This window comes from Muscardinus avellanarius (genome assembly GCF_963383645.1).
Source record: "Muscardinus avellanarius genome assembly, chromosome: X".
Classification (NCBI taxonomy): domain Eukaryota; kingdom Metazoa; phylum Chordata; class Mammalia; order Rodentia; family Gliridae; genus Muscardinus; species Muscardinus avellanarius.
The window spans coordinates 40,659,484-40,680,785 of record NC_137792.1 but is presented as its reverse complement, the minus strand read 5'-3'; the positions used below and the strand labels follow the sequence as shown (position 1 = coordinate 40,680,785).

General features: G+C 52.1%; 2 protein-coding genes across 4 annotated transcripts in view; one reads left to right on the top strand and one right to left on the bottom strand.

The window, feature by feature from the left end:
- The window catches only part of SYN1 (synapsin I), a gene marked incomplete at its 3' end in the record, with an annotated part of 50,566 nt that extends 45,982 nt beyond the window's left edge, over positions 1–4,584 (top strand). The window contains exons 10-13 of one of the 2 annotated variants that reach the window (XM_080719228.1): positions 773–919; positions 2,714–2,801; positions 2,909–3,500; positions 4,449–4,584. In XM_080719228.1, coding sequence (XP_080575354.1) covers positions 773–919; positions 2,714–2,801; positions 2,909–3,500; positions 4,449–4,584 — 963 coding nt within the window. The remainder of the gene's footprint in view (positions 1–772; positions 920–2,713; positions 2,802–2,908; positions 3,501–4,448) is intronic. The other variant, XM_080719229.1, reaches the window with a different exon arrangement.
- A 1,357-nt stretch (positions 4,585–5,941) lies between these two features.
- Positions 5,942–20,630, bottom strand: ARAF (A-Raf proto-oncogene, serine/threonine kinase; the record flags this gene model as incomplete). Of its 2 annotated transcripts, none has more annotated exons than XM_080719230.1 (15): positions 5,942–6,076; positions 6,267–6,401; positions 7,259–7,390; positions 7,620–7,738; positions 8,399–8,445; positions 8,546–8,722; positions 12,979–13,181; positions 13,280–13,425; positions 13,524–13,551; positions 13,653–13,794; positions 17,720–17,827; positions 17,914–18,068; positions 18,148–18,250; positions 20,258–20,361; positions 20,535–20,630. In XM_080719230.1, the coding sequence occupies 15 exons, from the start codon at positions 20,628–20,630 to the stop codon at positions 5,942–5,944; spliced, it is 1,830 nt and encodes a 609-aa protein (XP_080575356.1). The 2 variants fall into 2 exon arrangements, with proteins under 2 accessions (XP_080575356.1, XP_080575357.1); XM_080719231.1 differs by having other exon boundaries at positions 17,720–17,818.
- Between the last annotated feature and the right edge of the window lie 672 nt (positions 20,631–21,302).

Here is a 21,302-nt window from a genome sequence, read left to right as displayed (position 1 = left end):
GGGGGTGTAGCTTGGAGGTAGAATGCCACCGGGTTCAATCCCTAGTAACACTAACACACACACACACACACACACACACACACACACACACACACACACGAGAAGGAAAAGAAGCTGTGCATGATGACACATACCTGTAATCCCGGTACTTGGGAGGCTGAAACAGGAGGATCTCAGGTTTAAGATCCGTTTTAGCCTCAACAATTTAGTGAAACTCTCAGCAACCTAGTGAGACCTTTTTTCAAAAAAAAAAATTTAAAAAGGACTGGGGGTGTAACCTCAATCCCTAGTACCATTAAAAAAAAAGATATCAAAGTCATCCTTTAGCCAGGTGTGGTGGCTCCAGCCTGTAATCCCAGTACTGGGGAGGCTGAGACAGGAGGTTCTCAGGTTCAAAGACAGCCTCAGCAGGTAGAGACTCTCATCAACCTATTGAGACCCTGTTTCAAAATAAAAATAAAATAAAACAGGGCTGGGGGTGTAGCTCAGAGGTAAAATGCCTCTGGTTTCCATCCCCAGTACCAAAAAAAAAAAAAAAAAAAGCCATCCTTTGGCCGAGGCTCTGATTGGCAGAGTCTGCTCTGCAGTGCCTGGGAAGCTGTCAAGCACCCTCCATCAGGCGAGCCTTCCTCACCGTACGCAGTGGTGCTTCTTGGGAGCCTGAACTTGCTTCCTCTTGGCACCTTGGCATTTGCCAAACAAGAAGGTGGCTCCTGTCACCTCACACGCACTTCTCGCCTCTCCCCTCACTGGGTCCCTTTTCCTCTGCTAGGTGGTGGGCTCCTCCATGCCGCTCATTGGCGACCACCAGGACGAAGACAAGCAGCTCATCGTGGAGCTCGTGGTCAACAAGATGACTCAGGTCCTGCCCCGGCAGCGGCAGCGCGACGCCTCCCCCGGCAGGGGCTCCCACAGCCAGGTCAGGCTCTGGGCACTGATCTAGTGACGATGCTAGCCCTCCGCCATGGGGCGCCATCGAGGCGACATACGTAGGCATCACCTTTATGCACATGTGGCCAAGATTGACAGTCTTTAAGAAAATGATAAATAGGCCGGGTATGATGGCCCGCGCTTGTAATCCTGGTACTTGGGAGGCTGAGACAGAACCATCACAGGATCGCTGCCAGCCTCAGCTACTTAGACCCTCCCCAACATATTGAGACCCTGTTTCAAAATAAAGAATAAAAAATAGTGCTGGGTATAGCTCAGAGGTAGAATACCCCTGGGTTCAATCCTCAGTATTGAAAAAAAAAAAAAACATTAAATAGCCAAGATTCCTGGCCCATGCCTGTAATTCAGTACTTGTGAGGCTGAAACAGGAAAATTGGGAGAGGCAAGGTCAGCCTCAGCAACTTAGTGAGACCTTGTTTCAAAATAAAGAATATACAGCCGGATGTGGTGGTGCACACGTGTAATCCCAGCATTTGGGAGGCTGACGCTGGAGGACCTTGGTTCACGGCCAGCCTCAGCAACTTAGTGAGGCCCTTTGCAATGCAATGGGACTCTGTTTCAAAATAAAGAATACAAAATAGGGCAGGGGGGTGTAGATCAGAGGTCGAATGTCCCTGGGTTCCATTCCCAGACCTGCAAAAAATTTTTTTTTAATTTAAAAAAGGGCTGAGGGTGTAGCTCAGTGGTAAAATGTTCCTGGGTTCAATCTCAGTGCAGGGGTGGGGGATGGAAGGAGAGAGGGAGGGAGGAAGGAAGGAAGGAAATGAGAACATAAAACTGGGCTTGACTGGTGTAGCTCAGGGGTAGAGTGCCCCTGGATTCAATCCCCAGTAAGAAAAGGAGGGAAAATAGCTGCTCCTCTGACTTCCCTGCTGCCCCAAGTGTGTAACACCTTGCACCCAGGGAACCCTTACTACTCTGATTAGGGAGTCCCACTAGTGGTACCCCCCACCGCCCCATACTGGAGATGGAACCCAGGAGGGCATTCTACCTCTGAGCTACACCCCCGGCTGTATTTTTTATTTATTTTTTTGGTGGTACTGGGGGTGGAACCCAGAGGCTTATATTTTATTTGGAAACAGAGTCTCACTAAGTTGCTGAGAGCCTCCCTAAGTAGCTGAGGCTGTGGGATCCTCCTGTCTCAGCCTCTCAAGCACAGGGATTACAAGGCTGCGCTACCTCGCTGGGCTTTATTCGGAAACAGGGTTGCAAAGGGCCCCACTAAGTAGCTGAGCCTTTCGGTGCGATCCTCCTGTCTCAGCATCCCAAATGCTGGGATTCCAAAGCATGAACTCTTTTTTTTTTTTTTTTTTTTTGTGGTACTGGGGTTCCTGGAAGCCCTTCTACCTCCGGGTTACACTCCCAGACCTATTTTATACTTTTTTATTTGGAAACAGGGTCTCTTAAGCCAGCGCGGCTGGCTTTGAACCTACACAGTCCTCCTGTCTCTGCCTCCCAAGATCGGGGATTACAAGCCTGCACCACCATGCCCAGCTACCTATTTTACTTTTTTTTTTTTTTTTTTTTGGTGGTACTGGGGTTCCTGGAAGCCCTTCTATCTCCGGGCTACACTCCCAGACCTATTTTTACATTTTTTTAAATTTAGAAACAGGGTCTCCTAAGCCAGCGCGCGCGGCTGGCTTCGAACCTGAGCGATCCTCCTGTCTCCGCCTCCCAAGCGCGGGGATTACAAGCGTGCGTGTGCCACCACGCCCAGCAAGCATGAACTCTTCTTAACCACTTCTCCTTTCCTCTGCCGCAGACTCCGTCCCCAGGGGGCCTGCCCTTGGGCCGCCAGACCTCCCAGCAGCCTGCTGGCCCCCCTGCTCAGCAACGACCCCCGCCCCAGGGTAAGCGAGGGGGCTTTCTTGGGCCCCTGTAATCCCAGGCAGCCCCCACCTCTCACTCGCCCCCTCTCACAGTGCTCTCTCTCTCTCTCTCTCTCTCTGTCCCCCAGGCGGCCCTCCACAGCCAGGCCCGGGCCCCCAGCGCCAGGGACCCCCATTGCAGCAGCGCCCACCCCCGCAGGGCCAGCAGCACCTTTCGGGCCTTGGACCCCCAGCTGGCAGCCCCCTGCCCCAGCGCCTACCTAGTCCCACCTCAGCGCCGCAGCAGCCCGCCCCCCAGGGTGCACCGATGACCCAGGGCCAAGGCCGCCAATCCCGCCCAGTGGCTGGAGGCCCCGGAGCGCCCCCGGCAGCCCGCCCGCCCGCCTCCCCGTCTCCCCAGCGCCAGGCTGGGCCCCCGCAGGCCACCCGTCAGGCATCTGTCTCCGGTCCAGCTCCGCCAAAGGCCCCAGGGGCCCCGCCGGGTGCGCAGCAGCGCCAAGGCCCTCCCCAGAAACCCCCAGGCCCCGCCGGCCCCACACGCCAGGCCAGCCAGGCAGGTCCAGGACCCCGCGCTGGACCACCCACCACGCAGCAGCCCAGGCCCAGCGGCCCGGGACCCGCCGGACGTCCTGCCAAGCCACAGCTGGCCCAGAAACCCAGCCAGGACGTGCCGCCACCCGCCACCGCCGGTGCCGGGGGACCCCCGCACCCCCAGCTCAAGTAAGGGGACCCCTACAGCAGCCTTCGCCTTGCTGCTCACAAAGCGGGCACTGTTCCCAGCAGGGCAGCCCTAGTTCCCATGCTCCTGAGCCCCAGTTCCTGTTCTGTGGGAAAACTCGGACAGAGGCCACACCCCTCCCCCAGGCCCTGCTCCTCCTTCCACCCCACATCCTTTGGTTTCCATCCTAGGGAATTGGTGCCAGAATTAGAGAAAGTCCTTCCAGTTCAGATTCCTCCCAACAAGCCCTGGGAAAGTCCCCAGCTCAGGCACCTAGCAGCCCCCCCCCCCATCACACTCAGAGCCTGCCCCGCCAAACTCCCAACTGACTCCTGAGCCCCCTGCGCTGATTCGTGGCCTTTGTATCATTTCACTCCTCCCTCCTCCTTTCCCCAACAGTCTAGGCTCCTTTCTGGTTCACCCCCAAATCCTTTCGGACCACTCCTCCCAAATCATCATACCCTCCCCTCTGTTTTCTGCTGGGCCTCTTCCAAAACCTTCCCCTTAGCTCAAAAAATCTCCTGGCCCCACCCAGCGGCTCCCCCTAACACTGGCCCCTCCCAACCCACTCCAGGCCCCCTCCCCTCCCAGTCCCTCCTAGACACCTCTCCCTTGGACGGGAAAGCGCCCTTTCATCTCCCCCTTCCTGCCAAACTAGCCTAGAATTAGAAAAGATGACTAAGCCCAGTCTCTTCCCGTTAATCCCACTTGTCTACACCTACAGCTAAGTCTTCCCAGCTGGTCCCCCATCTCGGCGCCCTGGGCAACAGTACCCCCAGCCCGAGAATCCACTGGGTCCAGGCCCGAAGTGGTGGGTGGGAAGGTCACAGGCACAGCCCCAGGATCAGAGGGGCAGGGCTGGGGCCGGGCCTGGGGTAACGTTGTGTTTCTCTCCCTTCCTCCCTTTCCTCTTCCCCCTCCTCCCATGCCTCCACCTTGTCTCTCTCTAGCAAATCCCAGTCTCTGACCAATGCCTTCAACCTTCCAGAACCAGCCCCGCCCAGGCCCAGCCTTAGCCAGGACGAGGTGAAAGCTGAGACCATCCGCAGCCTGAGGAAGTCTTTCGCCAGCCTCTTCTCCGACTGACACCCCACTCTGAGAACCCCCAAATCCCTGGGCAACCCTTCTCTGGGCCCTGAATCCACTGTCACTTGTGGAACCTCTAAATCCCTTGAGAACCCTCTCCTGGTTCTCCACCACCCCACTTCTCATTCCTCAAGATGCCGAGTCCCTTGAGAAGCCTGGTCCTAAATCTAGTTCTCACATCGGGGACCCCCAGGTCCTTTTAGAACCCCACTCCTGGTCACCTCAAGACCTACTGTTTTAGAACCTCCAAATTCCTGAACACCTCCACTCCTGGTACCCCCAAAGGGAGTTTTTCTTCTGGGAAGCTTCCAAATACCAGGCAACCCATTTCTGGCCCCAACCCCCTGAAACTTCTGGAAAACCCTATTCCTGGTCCTCAGTCTCTCCACCTTTATCCTCACCAAAAATTTCCAGTTCAAAGAAACCCTTTCAGCCCCTTTCCACAGATCTCCCATCTCTGGAGACCCACATCTTCAAACGCCACCCATCACTTAACCCTTAACCGTTCCTCCAGGACTTTCCTTCCCCTCCCAACTCACTTAACTTGTGGGAGCTCCTCCCGCCTGTGAGACCCCTCGGTTCCCCCAGGGACTCCCTTCCCAGTTCCCGCCTCTGACAGCTGTCTTTAAATATGCAAACTCTACACATCCTCCCAGAATCCTTTGCACATGGAAGGCCAGTGGTCTCCCACTCCCCCACCTTCGCCGTGATGTCTGTGTCTGTGACTGACGTGGCCTCCTCTCGTGCCGTGCTTGGCATACGTGGTCCTCGTTCCTCGTGCCGCCTGTGGTGATGCGTGCAGTGATGCTGTTTGTGTGGTCCGCACCTCCCCCAACCTCACTCCTTGCCTGGACTTTCCCCCACCCCTCAGCGGCTCTGAACCCCAGAGAAGAGTCGGGAAGCAAAATAAACAAGCAAAGGCCCAGCAGAATTCTGTGCTTCTTGGTGAAGAGGGGGGGTCCTTGAATGGCAGGGGAGAGGCAGAGGGGACCCCCAAATCCACATGGGGTGCTGGGACCCCCAAATCCAGTGAAGGCACATTAGGCACAAATTCCAGAGAGGTTCTGAGCGGAATCCCTGCCACAAATCCCAGCCATTGGAGATTGGGGGAGCACCCCAAATTTAGAAGTATCCCCAAAACCAAGAAGAAATCAAAATGTGGAGGCAGGGGTCTCAGTCTTTGGGGAGTCCCCCAGTTCCCGAGGAACTGGAAGAGCATCCGGGGACTCCCGCATCTCCCAGGGTGGGGGACATGGGATCCTGAGGCAGTATCAAGGCAGAAACATTGATTGGCTGGTGGGCAGGGCTCCTTGGCATGGCGGGCTGAGATTGGCTCCCCGGTGGCAAGGGGTGGGGCCTAAGGCACAAGGCGGGCTGCACTGAGGAGGCAGGCAGGTAGCTCATCAGCCTGGGTGCGGTGCAAGGAGGGTTCGGAGGCACTCCGCTCAATCTTGGGGAGTGACCGCTGCAGCAGCTCAATCGTGGCGAGGATCTGGGAGCAGAAGGGGGTGAGAAGGAGGGTCTGGAGCTCCAACCCCAGCCTAATGGAGGTGAACACACATGCATGCACGCACACACTCACACTCTACCTGGACCTTCAGCACATTCACATTTACATCTACCTCAACCTCCAGTCTTCCTTCTAGTCCCCCCACGGGTACCCAGCCTCCTACCCAGCCCACCTGGGGGAAGAGGGGCCTCTCCTCCCGCTGGAACTTGAGGCAGTCAGACAGCAGGCGCCGCATGGCCTTGGGGCAGTTGCTGGAGATTTTGCTGAGGTCCGGAGACAGATAGCCACGGCCCACCATAAAGATGATCTGTGGGTGGGGCAGGAATGGGGTGATCTGGGTTTCGTGGTGGGAGGTGCAGGATATTCTGTGTCTTGGAGGATGTGGGAGGCTCATTTTGGAGGAACTGGGGGGCTCTAGGTATTGGGGCCCAGAGGATTCTGGGTCTCAGGTCTTGGGAAGATTTTCTGCTTGCAGGACAGAGAAGTTTGAGGGTGCCAAAAATTTTATGTGCGTGGGACCCAGAGGACTGAGTTCACAGGTTTCTAGGGGCATCAGGAGTCTGGAAAGTACTGAGTGTCAGGGAAATGTGGAGCTCTGGTCTAGGGAAACCTGCATTTCATGGGGGGGTATGAGATCTAGATGTCTACAAGTCCCTGTGGCCTGTAGGATTGAGTATTCAGGGCCTACTAAGCATTTGGTATCAGGAGTCTAGAGGATCCTGGGTTTCTGAGGGCCTAGAACCTGAAGATATGTGAGTCTAGGGCCCATAGCATTAGGGTCCCAGGCCTGCCAGATATTTAAAGCTTGGGTATTGTGTGTGAATATTCTAGAAGCACAAAGGGATTCTGTTTTTTGGGAGAAATGGAATGATTCTGAGTTTGGGGGCCTTGGGGTATTTTGGGTACCCAAAACAGAAGATTGTGTCTAGGAATTCAGAGGCTTCCAGGTAGCTGGGGACTGAGGAGCGTATTGGGTATAGGCTTCAGAGGACTCTTGAGGTTTGTAGATGTGGAGGGATACGGGGAGCGTTGATAGGGGACACCTTAGGGGGTTGCCTCCGAGTTCTCATCCCAGAAAATCCTAGGTTTCTAGGGGAAGTGTAGCATTCTTGGTGTGTACAGAGGCCCCGGGGCACGAGGTCTGAGGGGAACCGCGGGGCTCACCTGGTCGCGGCTGCCGATGTGGCTGTAGGGCAGCGAGCCGGTCATGAGCTCATAGAGCACCACCCCGTAGGCATAGACGTCTGACTGAAAGCTGTAAGGGTTCGGGTCCTGCATACGGATCACCTCGGCCGCCTTGATATGACAGACAGGGTAAGGGAACCATGGGGTCCACAAATGGATGCCCCCCAGTCCCGGACCCTGCTGGCCACGCTGGGTACAGCGCAGAGCCACCCCCAGAGGTGAAACATGAGTGGTCCAGATCCCCACACCAGGCACAGGCATCCTTGTCTGTTTGCCTTGCATGCCCAACGCCAGGAGCACGTGTCCTTCTAGGCCCACCGTTAGACCTGGCTCAGCTCACCATCCAAAGCACAGAGCCAGACGGCTGCTCCAAGGGCTGGGCCCCACTCCACCGCGTCTTCACTGTGGCCAGGCCGAAGTCGCCTATCTTCACTGTGAGCCCCTCATGTAGGAAGATGTCCGCCGGGGTTAAGGGTCACTACCGTAGCCAAGCCTCTCACCTTGCCTAAGAAGCTCCCATTAATACCCTCTACAGCAGCCATGACCCTGAACCCCATAAAAGGCATCCATGAGCTGAGCGCGGTAGTGCATGCCCGTAACTCCAGTACTTGGGAGGCTCAGACAGGAGGATCAACAGGTTCAATACCAGCCTCAGCAACATATCAAGACTCTCAGCAACCTGGCGAGACCCTGTTTCAAAATTAAAAATGTGGTGTGGGGGGGAGGCTGGGGGTGTCTGTCAGTGGTAAAATGCCTCTGGGTTCAAACCCTAGTATCACAAAAATTAAATTAAATTAAAAGACCCATCCATGACTAAAGCCCTGCACACTTGTCCCACCGTGACCCCTGACCTGGAAGCCCCTTGAATGGCACCCAAGTTTTTCATGCCTATAACTCCAAACAGAACTCCCCATAATGTTCCCAACTGCGACACTTCACACCCCGACCAGAGTCCTCAGCTGAACCAGCCACGCCTCTGACTCCTGACCAAGAACCCCCCATCAAAGCCCCTCACTAGCCAGTCCTGCCATCTGGCAAGGAACCACGTGCCACCTGCCCCTTCCTCTTCATCCCTAGACAAGAGCGAGTCCCCCATCCAGCCCAGGGACAGGTAGATACTGTTGGACTTCAGGTCTCGATGGATGATGTTCTTGGCATGGAGGTAGCTGTGGGGCGGAGGCAGGCAGTGAATTGGCCAGAGGCTCCTTCCTCTCCCCCACCTTCCCCCCCGGCCCCCCTCCCCAGACCCTGAGACAGGGGGCTCACTCCATGCCCTGGGCAGTCTGCCGGGCCACGTCGATGAGCTGGACCATGTCAAAGCGTGTGTCGGCCACGTGCAGATGGTGGTAGAGGCTGGAGCCCTCGCACCACTGTGTGATGATGGCAAAGCCTGGCCGGGTCATGAAGCCCATGAACAGCAAGATGTTGACATGGCGTGTTTTCCTGCAGGCAGGGAACAAGGTGGGACAAGAGCAGCTGTCACGCACTAAGAGAGCATCAGGAATGGCATTGCTCACCGACGTCAACTCGCCCTGTGTGGGACTGAACCTAGGAACACAGCGCCTCTGAGCTCTATTTCCAGCCCTTTTATAGTTTCATTTTGAGATGAAGGCTTGCTGAGTGGCCCAGGCTGGCCTTGAACCCGCAATCCTCCTGCCTGGGCCTCCCAAGTCACTTGGGACGGCAGGCACGCATTGCCGCACCTGACTCACCCTGTCTTGTAGGGTGCTGGGGCCGCACTGTCAGTAGAATCCAGAATCTGTGAGACATCTTTGCCAGGCTATGATTTTCTGCCTGGGGCTTCTGTCCTGAGCTTCCTCATTGGAGGGGCCCGACAAAAACAGGAAGGAGGGATTACGGGCCCACCCCTCAGCCTACTAGCGGTGTCTCTAATTGTACACACCATCCACAACTCAGACTTGGACCGATGCCTGGGCCTGGAGATTCTGCAGATAAGAAAGTAGAATGCCAGCCAGGTGTGGTGGAGCACACCTGTAATCCTTGTACTTGGGGGCTGAGACAAGAGGATCCAGGTTTGAGGCTGGTCTCAGCAGCTTAGTGAGACCCTGTTTCAAATAAATTTGGGCTGGGGTATAGCTTGGGGGTAAAATGCCCGTGTTGTTTTTTTTTTTTAAAGGAAAGTATAATGCCAAACTTCTTCATTGATAAAGCATCTCACTGATAAATGTGGGGTCAAAATATGGGTGATAAGCTGGGTGTGTTGGCGCTGGCTTGTAATCCCAGTACTTGAGAGACTGAGACAGGAGGATTGCAGGTATAAAGACAGCCTCAGCAACAGCGAGACTTTGTGTGTGTGTGTGTGTGTGTGTGTGTGTGTGTGTGTGTGTGTGTGTTACTGGGAATGGAACCCAGGGGCATTCTACCTCTGAGTGACACCCCCAGCCCTATGTTTTTATTCTTTATTTTGAAACAGGGCCTCATTGAATTGCAAAGGATCTCAAAAAGTAGCTGAGGCTGGCCACCTCCCATCTCAGCCTCCCAAATGCTAGGATTCCAAGTGTGCACCACCACGCCCAGCTGCAAGACTGTTATAAAATAAAAAGGGCTGGGGCTGTAGCTCTGAGGCAGAATGCCCCTGGGTTCAAGCCCTAGAACCACACGCACAGAAAAAAAGGGTGACCTGTGAAGATTACAGCCCCATGAAAGCCTAAGAAGCAGCGAGTTTGGATTCTGGACTAATGTGATCTCCTGAGTTCAAAGTTAGGCATCACCAGCCATTCATCTGCAACCTCGTGGAGGATATATAACCTCTCTGGTCCTCATGGTACTCAACTGCAAAACCGAGATCACTCCAGTCACTGCCTCAGAGGGATGTCGGGAGGGGTGAGCAAAAATGGTGTAAGGTGGGGCTGAACACACAGGCGGTGCTCTGAACTTTCCACCATCGCTGTTGCCATCGCTCCTGGGAACTGTGTCTAGCTCACGGGACCCTATCAGGTGTGAATCGTCTTACCCCAGTTTACGAGAAAAGCTTCATTCCTTATGGCAGCATCAACCACATTTAGGAATGATAACAAGAATACAAATAACATGGGTGATGCTCTGCAATTTTGCTCATATCACAGAGGATAACAGAGATCATGAGGACCCTTTTTTATCTTGGATTTATTTATTTATTTATTTATTGCCTCTTTTTGGTGCTGAGGCTCAAACCCAGGGCTTGCGAATGCTAAATATATGCTCAACCACTGAGCTCCACCCCTGGCCCACCACAGGAGGATTCTTAATCTCGAGCATGGTGGCGCAGGAATATAATCCCAATACTTGTGAGGTTGAAATAGGAGGCTCGCAGGTTTGAGGCCAGGCCCGGCAATTTAGAGAGCGCCTCAGCAATTTAGTGAGACCCTGTTTCAAAATAAAAAAATCAGCCGGGCGTGGTGGCGCACGCTTGTCATCCCCGCGCTTGGGAGGCGGAGACAGGAGGATCGCGCAGGTTCGAAGCCAGCCGCGCTGGCTTAAGACAGCCTGTTTCCAAATAAAAATATAAAAAATAGGTCTGGGGGTGTAGCCCGGAGGTAGAAGGGCTTCCAGGAACCCCAGTACCACCAATATATAAATATATAAATAATAAATAAATAAATAAATAAATAAAATAGAGCTGGGTGTGGTAGCACATGCCTGTAATCCCAGTACTTGGGAGGCTGAGACAGGAGGCAGAAAATCATAGCCTGGCAAACATATCTCACAGATTCTGGATTCTAGTCACAGTGTGGCCCCGGCACCCTACCTCTGATCTATACCCCCATCCCTATTTTATATTTTTAGTTTGAAATAGGGTCTCACTAGGGATGGGGATGTAGATCAGAGGCAGAACGCCCGTGAGTTCAATTCCCAGTGTTGCAAGATAAAAATAAAATAGGGCTGAATAGGGCTGGGGGCATAGCTCAGAGGTAGAATGGCCCTGGGTTCCATCCCAGTGCCCCCCACTCAAACATGAATACAGCGCAAAGTCACAGATTCTCAAATCACTGCCATTTCAGAGGAACTGGGGGTAAACATTCTCTTACTGTGCTAATAAAGAACAAGTCATTGTGATGATGTCGACTCTGTAACGTAACTGTGTCCGTTTGACAGAGGGGGGCCCCATGTTGGCATTCCTAGGAGCGGCAGAAACTCAACAGTTCTGGGGATGCGGGCGTAGCTCAGTGGCAGAGTGCACGCCTGGTGTGTGCAATACCCTGGGTTCCATCTCCAGCACTGCACACACACAACTATACCAGCCTGCTTTTATAGAATATAGGTATATAGTTCTATTAAAAACTTGGGTTTCTTAGCAGGAATGAATTAATATAGGGTTAATTACAGTTTAATTGCAGCAATTATAATTTTTTTGGTACCAGGTGTTGAACCCAGGGGCATTTCTACCTTTATACTGCCAGCCCTTTCTCTTTTTTATTCTTGGAACAGGGTCTTACTCATTTTGAGGCTGGCCTCACACCTGTGATCCTCTTATCTCAACCTCCAAAGTACTGGGATTATAGGTGTGCACCACTGCGCCCAGCACAGCAATTAAAATCTTTTTTTTTCGGGTCTGGGGATGGAACCCAGGGGCATTTGATCTCCAAGCTACACCCCCTGCCCTGTTTTTTATTCTTTATTTTGAAACCGGGTCTCACTAAGTTGCGGAGGGCCTAAGTAGCTGAGGCTGTCCGTGAACCGCAATACTACGGTCTCAGCCTCCCAAATGCTGGGATTACAAGCGTGTGCCACCATACCCAGCTAGCAATTATAATCTTAATGATTAGATTATGGTCATGATTTTTTGTGTGGTAATGGGGGTGGAACCCAGGGGCTTTTCTACTTTTCTACTTTATTTGGAAACAGGGTCTCACTAAGTTGCTGAGAGCTCACTAAGTAGCTGAGACTGACTTCAAACCTGCGCGATCCTCCTGTCTCAGCCTCCCAAGCGCGGGGATTACAAGCGTGCGCCACCACGCCCGGCTATAGTCATGATTATCATTAACAATACTGTTTCTTGCATTAGGTTGTTGTTATAACTCATTGATAACAAGACTGTAACACAATAAACATGAATGACACAGCACCACAGAGAGGAAGGAAGACACGAGGCGCGCTCTTCACTGCCACGCCCGTCGTGATCATGGCAATGAAGGCCTATGCCCAGACCCAGCTCCCAGCGGGCAAAGGAGAAGACCCATAATCTGGAAGTAGAGCCACTATTCAATACAGCTTTAATATTAACAGCATCAAGCCAGGCGTAATTGCCTGTAATCCCAGTCCTTGGGAGGCTGAGATTCCAGGCCAGCCTGAGCAACTTAGTGAGACCTTGTTTCAAAGGAAGAAAGGCTGGGGCTATCATATGGAAGTAGAATGCCCCTGGGTTCAGTCCTCAGTATCAAAAAATTAAAATAAAAAGGGTTAAGGGGGTGGCTTGGAGGTAGAACGCCCCTAGGTTCAATCCCCGGGAGGGAGGGGAGGAGAGAGAGAGAACAAAATATATGTGTGAGACAGAGAGAATGTGTGTGTGTGTGTGTGTGTGTGTGTGTGTGTGTGTGTGTGTACACAACATCAGAGGTTGTCTATCTAAACATCATTAAAACAGAAACTACTTCTGATCATGGTACCAACACGCCATAACACAGATGCCATCCAGGCAGCACCCAGAGCATGGCTTTCCCGAGCCCCCGAATCTGTTCCTGCCATGCCCCTCGTCTCACCTGAGCACCTGCATCTCATTCTTGAAAGCCTGGGCCTGCTCGGCCGTGGGCTGGGCCACCTTGAGCACCTTCACCGCCACGTCGCCATGCCAGCGCCCTCGAAACACCGTGCCGAAGGAGCCCGTGCCAATCCTCTTGAGCAGCTGGACCTCGCTGGGGGGCACCTCCCAGTAATAGCCCGAGTCCCGGTACCCCAGGTTCTTCTGTAGGCCGGAGGGGAGTGAGTGAGGGGCCGCCCGCAGCACCGCTTGGCCCACGTCACTCAAAGCGTGGCGCCCCTCCAAGGCCCCCTTGAGCATACCACTTTCTTCTTCTCCTCGGCCAGGGATTTCCGCTCCCGCTGCTCTGAAGGTGACTTGGAATGTGGGGACTTCCTCCCCGAGGACAAGCTGGATGGGCTGGGGCTGCCCCGGGGCGCTCCGTCGCCACCACCTCTACTCCCGGCAGCTGCGGTGGTGGGGAGGGTGTGGGTGCAGGCCAGTGGGCTGGCAGGGTGGGGAAGGGCGAGGGGTATGGGAATGGCTTGGGGCAGGGTGGGCACTCACCATCGGTGCTGAAACTCTGTGCAGTATACTGGAAGGGAGACAGGACGGGGATCGAGGTGAGCAGGCAGAGGCAACTGAAGTGGCTCTGCCCCTGCCCTGAGCCCCCCACTGCTGCCCCCCGGCACCCACCTGCAAGAGGCTGGAGTCCATGGGCGCTGCGGTGCTGACCATGTGGACGTTGGGTGTGGACGTGGAGCGGATGCGCTGCAGGGGGGCGTTGGCTGGGGCGGAGAAGGGGAAGTGCTCGGGGTCCCGGTGCTGAGTGCGGGGGCTGCCGGGAGAAGGCAGGAAACTGCTGTGGCATGAACCACAACATCCCATAGTGCCACGCTGAGTGCGCGCTTTGCTAATACCGAGCAACCAGTTCTACTAGCCACACCAGTATCATCCGTGTCTCAAGAAACACTTATTGAGTGCCTGCTGTGTGCCAGACACAGCTGTAGGTGGTAGAGAGAAAACTGGGAACAAAATAAATCAAAGTGAAGCCGGGCGTGGTGGTGCTCACTTGTACACCCAGCATTCGGGAGGCTGAGACTGGAGGATCGCGGTTCGCGGACAGCCTCAGCTACTTAGTGAGGCCCTCTGCAACTCAGTGAGACCCGGCTTCAAAATACAGAATAAAAATAGGGCAGGGGGTGTAGCTTGGAGGTCAAATGCCCCTGGGTTCCATCCCCAGACCGGCAAAAAAAGAAAAAAAAATCAAAATTATTGCCCTTGTGGGGCTAATATGCCAGCAGAGGGGGAGAGAATGAAAAACCAAGAACACGTCACATGCCTGCTGGTGACGGCAAGAAAGGAAAAAACAAAGCAGAACAAGGTTCCACTGTCAATCTCACCGACGTGTATGGGGAAGGAGAAAGAAGGACGCAGGTATGTGGCGGGAAGCTCTCTGAAACTTGTTTTTTGTGGTGCTGAGGATTAAACTCAGGGGCATCCTACCTCTCAGCTACATCCCCAACCTGACTTTATTGTTTATTTGGAAACAGGGTCTCACTAAACTGCTGAGGTTGGCCGCGAACTTGTGATCCTCCTGTCTCAGCCTCCCAAGCACTGGGATTACAAGCGTGCACCACCACGCCCGGCTACAATGATATATATTATTCAAATATATTACATACTATCTGATATATGTATTTAAATGGCAATGTTAGCTGGGCATACTGGTGCACACCTGTAATCCCAGTACTTAGAAGGCTGAGAGAGGAGGATTGCAAGTTTAAAGCTAGTTTCAGGAATTTTGTGATGTCCTACACAACTTAGTGAGACCATTTCAATATTATAAATTGAAAAATAGGGCTGAGACTACAACTCAGAGGTAAAATGTCCTTGACTGGGTTCAATCCCCAGGACCACACACAGAAAATCAATGGCACAATGGCAATGTTTTAAAAAAAAAAAAATATATATATATATATATATATGCCGGGCGTGGTGGCGCACGCTTGTAATCCCAGCATTTGGGAGGCTGAGACTGGAGGATCGCGGTTCGCAGACAGCCTCAGCTACTTAGTGAGGCCCTTTGCAACTCAGTGAGACCCTGTTTCAAAATAAAGAATAAGCCGCGCGTGGTGGCGCACGCTTGTAATCCCCGCGCTTGGGAGGCAGAGACAGGAGGATCACGCAGGTTCGAAGCCAGCCACGCCCGCTGGTTTAGGAGACCCCTGCTTCCAAATAAAAATATAAAAATAGGTCTGGGAGTGTAGCCCGGAGGTAGAAGGGCTTCCAGGAACCCCAGTACCACCACCAATAAATAAATAAATAAATAAAATTTAAAAATAAAGAATAAAAAATTGGGAGCCGGGTGTGGTAGCGCACGCTTGTAATCCCAGTGCTTGGGAGGCTGAGATAGGAGGATCACATAGGTTCAAAGCCAGCCTCAGCTACTTAGTGAGGCTCTCAGCAATTTAGTGAGAACCTGTTTCCAATTAAGTATAAAATAGGTCTGGGAGTATAGCCCAGAGGTAGAAAGCCCCTGGGTTCCACCCTCAGTACCACACACACAAAAAATAAAATAAAATAAAATAAAAAATTGGGTAGGGGGTGTAGCTCAGAGGTCAAATGCCTCTGGGTTCCATCCCCAGACCCCCCAATATATATATTATCATATTATATGTTATACATACAAGCCATACTTAAACAGATTGTACATATTAAAATGTTATATATTTGTTTGTGTATGTGATACTGGGGACTAAACACAGGGGCATTGTACCTCTGAGCTATACTCCAAGCCCTTTTGATTTCTGTATTTGGAAACAGGGTCTTGCTAAGTTGCCAAGGCTGGCCTTAGACCTGTGTTTCTCCTCTGTCAGCCTCCCAAGTATTAGGATCACAGGCCTGTGCCACCATATATGGCACAAGAATATTTTTGTTCCTTCACTCCCCCAAAATGAAATTCAGAGATGTATAAATCACAGACACCCATAATTAAAAATATAATACCCGAACATTACCTTTTCATGTATTATATAGAAGTACAAACTACTCTACATTATATATAAAAATATTATATAACACAATAGATATAATAACATACATATTAAACTATATTAGGTATATACATTACAAAATATACATTTCTATACTGGCATATATAGTACTTAAAAGAGAAATAAAAGGGAGGAAGTAATTTATTTATTTATTTTTGCAATTCTGGGAAAGGAACCCAGGGGCATTCGCCCTCCGAGCTACACCCCCTGCCCTATTTTTTATTCTTTATTTTGAAACCAGGTCCCACTGAGTTGCAGAGGGCCTCACTAAATAGCTGAGGCTGTCTGCGAACCGCGATCCTCTGGTCTCAACCTCCCGAATGCTGGGGTTACAAGCATGCACCACCACGCCTGGCTAAGGGAAGTAATTTATGATAAAATTATACATATTTCAAAATGGAAATGCTTAAGTATGGGTACACTGGAAGAATAAAAAAAGCAGTTAAAGATTCCTATATATAAGCCGGGCGTGGTGGCACACATTTGTAATCCCAGCAGTTGGGAGTCAGACAGGAGAATCCAGGTTCGTGGACAGCCTCAGCTATTTGGTGAGGCCCTCTGCAACTTAGTGAGGCCCTGTTTTAAAGTAAAGAATAAAATAAAATAGTGCTGGGGATGTAGCTCTGTAGCTCGGAGGTAGAATGCCCCCCGGGTTCCATCCCCAGTACTGGAAAAAAAAGAAAAAAGAAAAAAGGGCTGAGGGTGTAGCTCAGATATTAGAATGCCCTTGGGTTTCATCCTAGTACTGCAAAAAAAATGCTTATACATGTTCATAATTAATAAAAATAATAAAGCCAGACATGGTGGCACATGCTTGTAACACTAGTACTTGAGAGGCTGAGACATGAAGATTTCAGGTTCAAGGTCAGCCTCAAAATTTTAGTGAGGACTTGTTTCAAAATAACAAATAGGCTGGGCATGGTGGCGCACGCTTGTAATCCCCGCGCTCGGGAGGCGGAGACAGGAGGATCGCGCAGGTTCGAAGCCAGCTGCGCTGGCTTAAGAGACCCTATTTCAAAAAAAAAAAGATAGGTCTGGGAGTGTAGCCCGGAGGTAGAAGGGCTTCCAGGAACCCCAGTACCACCAAAAACAAAAACAAAAACAAAAACAAAAGCCAGGCATGGTGGCGCACGCTTGTAATCCCCGTGCTTGGGAGGCAGAGACAGGAGGATCACACAGGTTCGAAGCCAACCTTGCTGGCTTAAGTCACCCTGTTTCTAAACAAAAAAATATAAAATAGGTCTGGGAGTGTAGCCCGGGAAGGGTTCCATCCCCAGTACCGCCAAAAAATTAAATAAATAAATAAATAAATAAATAAATAAATAAATAAAAATAGGGCTGGGGGTATAGTTCAGAGACAAAATAACCCTGGGATAAATCTCCAGTAAAACACACACACGCACTCACGCTGCAAGGCGGGAATGCTTGAACATACGGTATGCGCGTATGCATGCAAAACAATGACCAGATCTTTACCGGGATCTTTTATGAGATCCTGCGCTAAGCACTGGACATGTCTTAGCTCACTAGTCCTCACCTGTGTGGGAAAAAGTATCATTCCCTTTTTTACAGATGAGAAAACTAAAGCCAGAGAATTTAAGTGACTTGCCCAAGAGCCTATAGCCAAGCTGCTCAATAAAAGTATAGCAAGTAAACAAGCGAACAAAGTATGGTTTGTGGTCTCCAGTAGCTCTGAGGCATCCCTACCTGGGACCCTGGGGGGTTAGCGGTTCAATCAGGGGGCGGTTTGAAGAAGCCTCGTGGTGCCTGGAGCCTCCAGACAAATCCTGGCTACTGTGGTAGAACCTTGAAGGCATTCAGGGTATAAAAGGAGAGGACATATGTCAGCGGTCTGGAAGGCCTTGGTTCCCCCATCCCCCAGCCACCCCAAGCCGGCTCACTGTCGGCGGTTGGTACTCATGTCAACGCAGACAGTGGGGACCTTGGAGGAACAGTGCTGGTGGAACTTATAGCCACAGGTCTGGCAGCGGAAGCCATGGAACAGAAACTTAAGGCAGAAGTCGCAGAACGCTAGGCTGAAGAAGGTCTTCCGTACCTGCTGGCACACGACGGGCAGCGTCGAGGCCTGGCCAAGCCGCCGCCCCAGCCCGCCCCCACCATGCTTCTGTACTCACGAAATTGTGCATAGTCAGCGGCACATCTTCCAGGACCTCCACGATGAGCTCCTCACCATCCAGGGGGGCGATGGCCGTGTCCCAGGCAGTGACTGTCTTCCGTCTGCAGAGGGCATGGAAGGAAACAAGAGGGCAGGCACGGAAGCTCCGAAGTCCCTCTAAGCCCACGACTAATATCTGGCCTGCTTAATTCTCATTCAGTGAGTCATTATTCTTGGCCCCACTTTATAGATGGGGAAACAGGCTCAGAGGGATAAAGTGACTTGTCTAAGGCTAACAGGAGGCTCTGAGAAGAGCCCAGGCTCTTTTATTGGTACTAGGGATTGAATCCAGGGGCGTTCTACCTCCAAGCCACACCTCCCGCACTTTTTTTTTTTTTTCGGTGGTATGGGGGTGGAACCCAGGGACTTTCCACCTCTGGGCTACACTCCCGGACCTATTTTCTATTTTATTTGGAAAGAAGGTTTCACTAAGTAGCTGAGGCTGGCTTCGAATCTGCGCAAACCTCCTGCCTCAGCCTCCCAAGCACGGGGATTACAAGCGTGCGCCACCACGCCCGGCCAGCACTTTTTATTCTTAATTTTTTTTTTTCAGTACTGGGGATGGAAACCAGGGGAATCCTACCTCTGAGCTACACCCCCTGCTCTATTTTTTATTCTTTATTTTGAAACAGCGTGTCATTGAGTTGCAGAGGGCCTTGCTAAGTAGCTGAGGCTGTTCGCAAACCTAGACCCTCCTGTCTCAGCCTCCCAAATGCTGGGATTACAAGCGTGCGCCACCATGCCCGGCTTTATTTTTATTTTTTATTTTTTATTTTTTTTTGCAGGTCTGGGAATGGAACCCAGGGGCATTTGACCTTCGAGCTACACCCTCTGCCCTATTTTTTATTCTTTTTTGAAACCGGGTCTCACTGAGTTGCAGAGGGCCTCACTAAGTAGCTGAGGCTGTCCGCGAACAGTGATCCTCCGATCTCAGCCTCCCGAATGCTGGGATCACAAGCGTGCGCCACCACGCCTGGCTACCGGCTTTATTCTTAATTTTGAAACAGGGTCTGGCTAAGTTCCTGAAGGTCTCATTAAGTTGTTAAGGCTGTCCTTGAACCTGCTCTCCTCCTGTCTCAGCCTCACAAGAACTAGAATTATAGGCATGTATCCCTGCACCTGGTGCCCATGCCCTTATCTGCAAATGAGAGGCAAATAAAACTACACAACCACGTGCTAAAAGTGCCAAGCTAGCCCCTCGCCAAGGAGTGGTGAGGCATTGAAACAATAAAATGCCATGTGTAAACTGGGTCAAAAAATTAAAGAACCCTGGAAGAGAGGAACAGATGGAAGGTCATCAAGGCCCAACTCAAGAGAATGGGGAAACCAAGGAAGGAGAGAGCTGAGGCGCTCGTGAAAGCACGAAAGAGCAAGAGAGGTGAGCTATAGGAGGAGGTGGCAGAGCAGGGCGAGGACTCGGAGGCCGAGAGGAGAATGAGCTGAGCCGGCCGTGGCGGAGCAGTCCTGTAATCCCACAATTTGGGAGGCCGAGACAGGAGGATCACAGGTCGGAGGACAGCCTCAGCAAGTAGTGAGATTCTCATCACCCTAGCGAAACTCTGTTTCAAAGCAAAAAACAAAAAGTGCCTGGAGGCGAGCTCATAAGTAGAATGTGCCTGGGTTCAATTTCCAGTACACCAAAAAAAAAGCGAGAGCAGGTGAGCTGCAGACTATCCAGGCCAATTAGCTAATGAAGAAATGAAACAAAAGACGGACAGGCTCATGGATTAAATGAACTAGTGGAAGACTCCAGGACAGAGTAAAAGATGAATAAGATGACTCTGAAAAGGGGAGAGAGGTAGGGCGTCCAATAGATGGCACTGGGCGGGGGGGTCACACTGTTTTTTGCGGTACTAGGGATCGAACCCAGGGCCTCAAACATGCTACGCAAGTGCTCTACCTCTGAGCCGCATCCTCAGCCCTTTTTATTTTGAGACAGGGTCTCACTAAGTTGCCTGGGCTGGCCTTGAAACTGTGATTCTCCTACCTCAGCCCCCCACACACACGGTAGCTGGGATCAAGGCATACACCGCCATGCTCGGCCATACTCTTATGACCACTACACTTACCCCTTGATGAGCCTGTAGACGACGCAGCAGTCCTGATTGAGGCCCCGCACCTTGAGGGCCTTGTCTAGAGAGTCGTAGACACTCATGCCATCTCGAACAGTCACCTGTGCATTTGTGTGCAGAGGTGGGGTCCTCAGTGCCCGGTGCGGGTGCTCACTGATTCTCCCAGCCCTCTGCAACAGTTTCCAGCAACCCGCCCAGCTCTTATCACCTGTCCAATCTCAGACCTACACCTGGGTCCACCCACAACCTCTACTGGGTTTGCCCTGATACTCACCACCGTGCGTTGCTTGTTGGGCAGGTACACTTTGACAGTGCCCACTGCCCGGGAAGGCTCAGCCCCGTTGGCAGGGGGGGCCCGGGGCGGCTCCATGGAGCCCACGACTTTGTCAAGATGGTCTGAGGTGGGGCTGGGCAGGTGCCATGGGGCTCCTAGGAGAAAGGAGACAGAAGGGAAATTCAGAGGTCCAATAATGATAGTCTGTCTGGATGTAAAGTATCGGGGGGGAAAATACAACCCCATGTCTAGGCTCCCGCTGTTGTCCATAGCCTGATTTCCATGCAACAGCCCAAAGGTCCTTCCTGTTAACCTCTGAAGCACCCCCAGTCCCTCAGCTGCTCAGCCTGCATTTACCCCACTCTTGAGTCCTAAGGTTCTCAGGCTCACTGCAGGGGGGAGGCAGGGGGCACACAGTGGCGCACAGCACACAATGTCCTTTAAGGTACAGGAGCACACTGGACTCCGTGCCAGGGACTGAGGGGAACATCGGCACGAACTGCACTTGAGGGCATCAGGAACATAATGGGCACACACAGGCTGTCCTGACCTTGGAGAAGAGGTGAGCAGTTACTGTGCTTGAGAGAGCAGTCACAGAGAGGAGGAGGGGAGATGGAGGATCATGAGACACTGCCCTTACTTTGGCAAACACGGAGGCTGCACCAGTGTCCCCCCCCCCCCACATACACACGTTGGCACTGAGATTGAATCCAGGTGCATTCTACCCTGGGCTACACCGCCGGTTCTTTTTATTTTCTGTTTATTTCT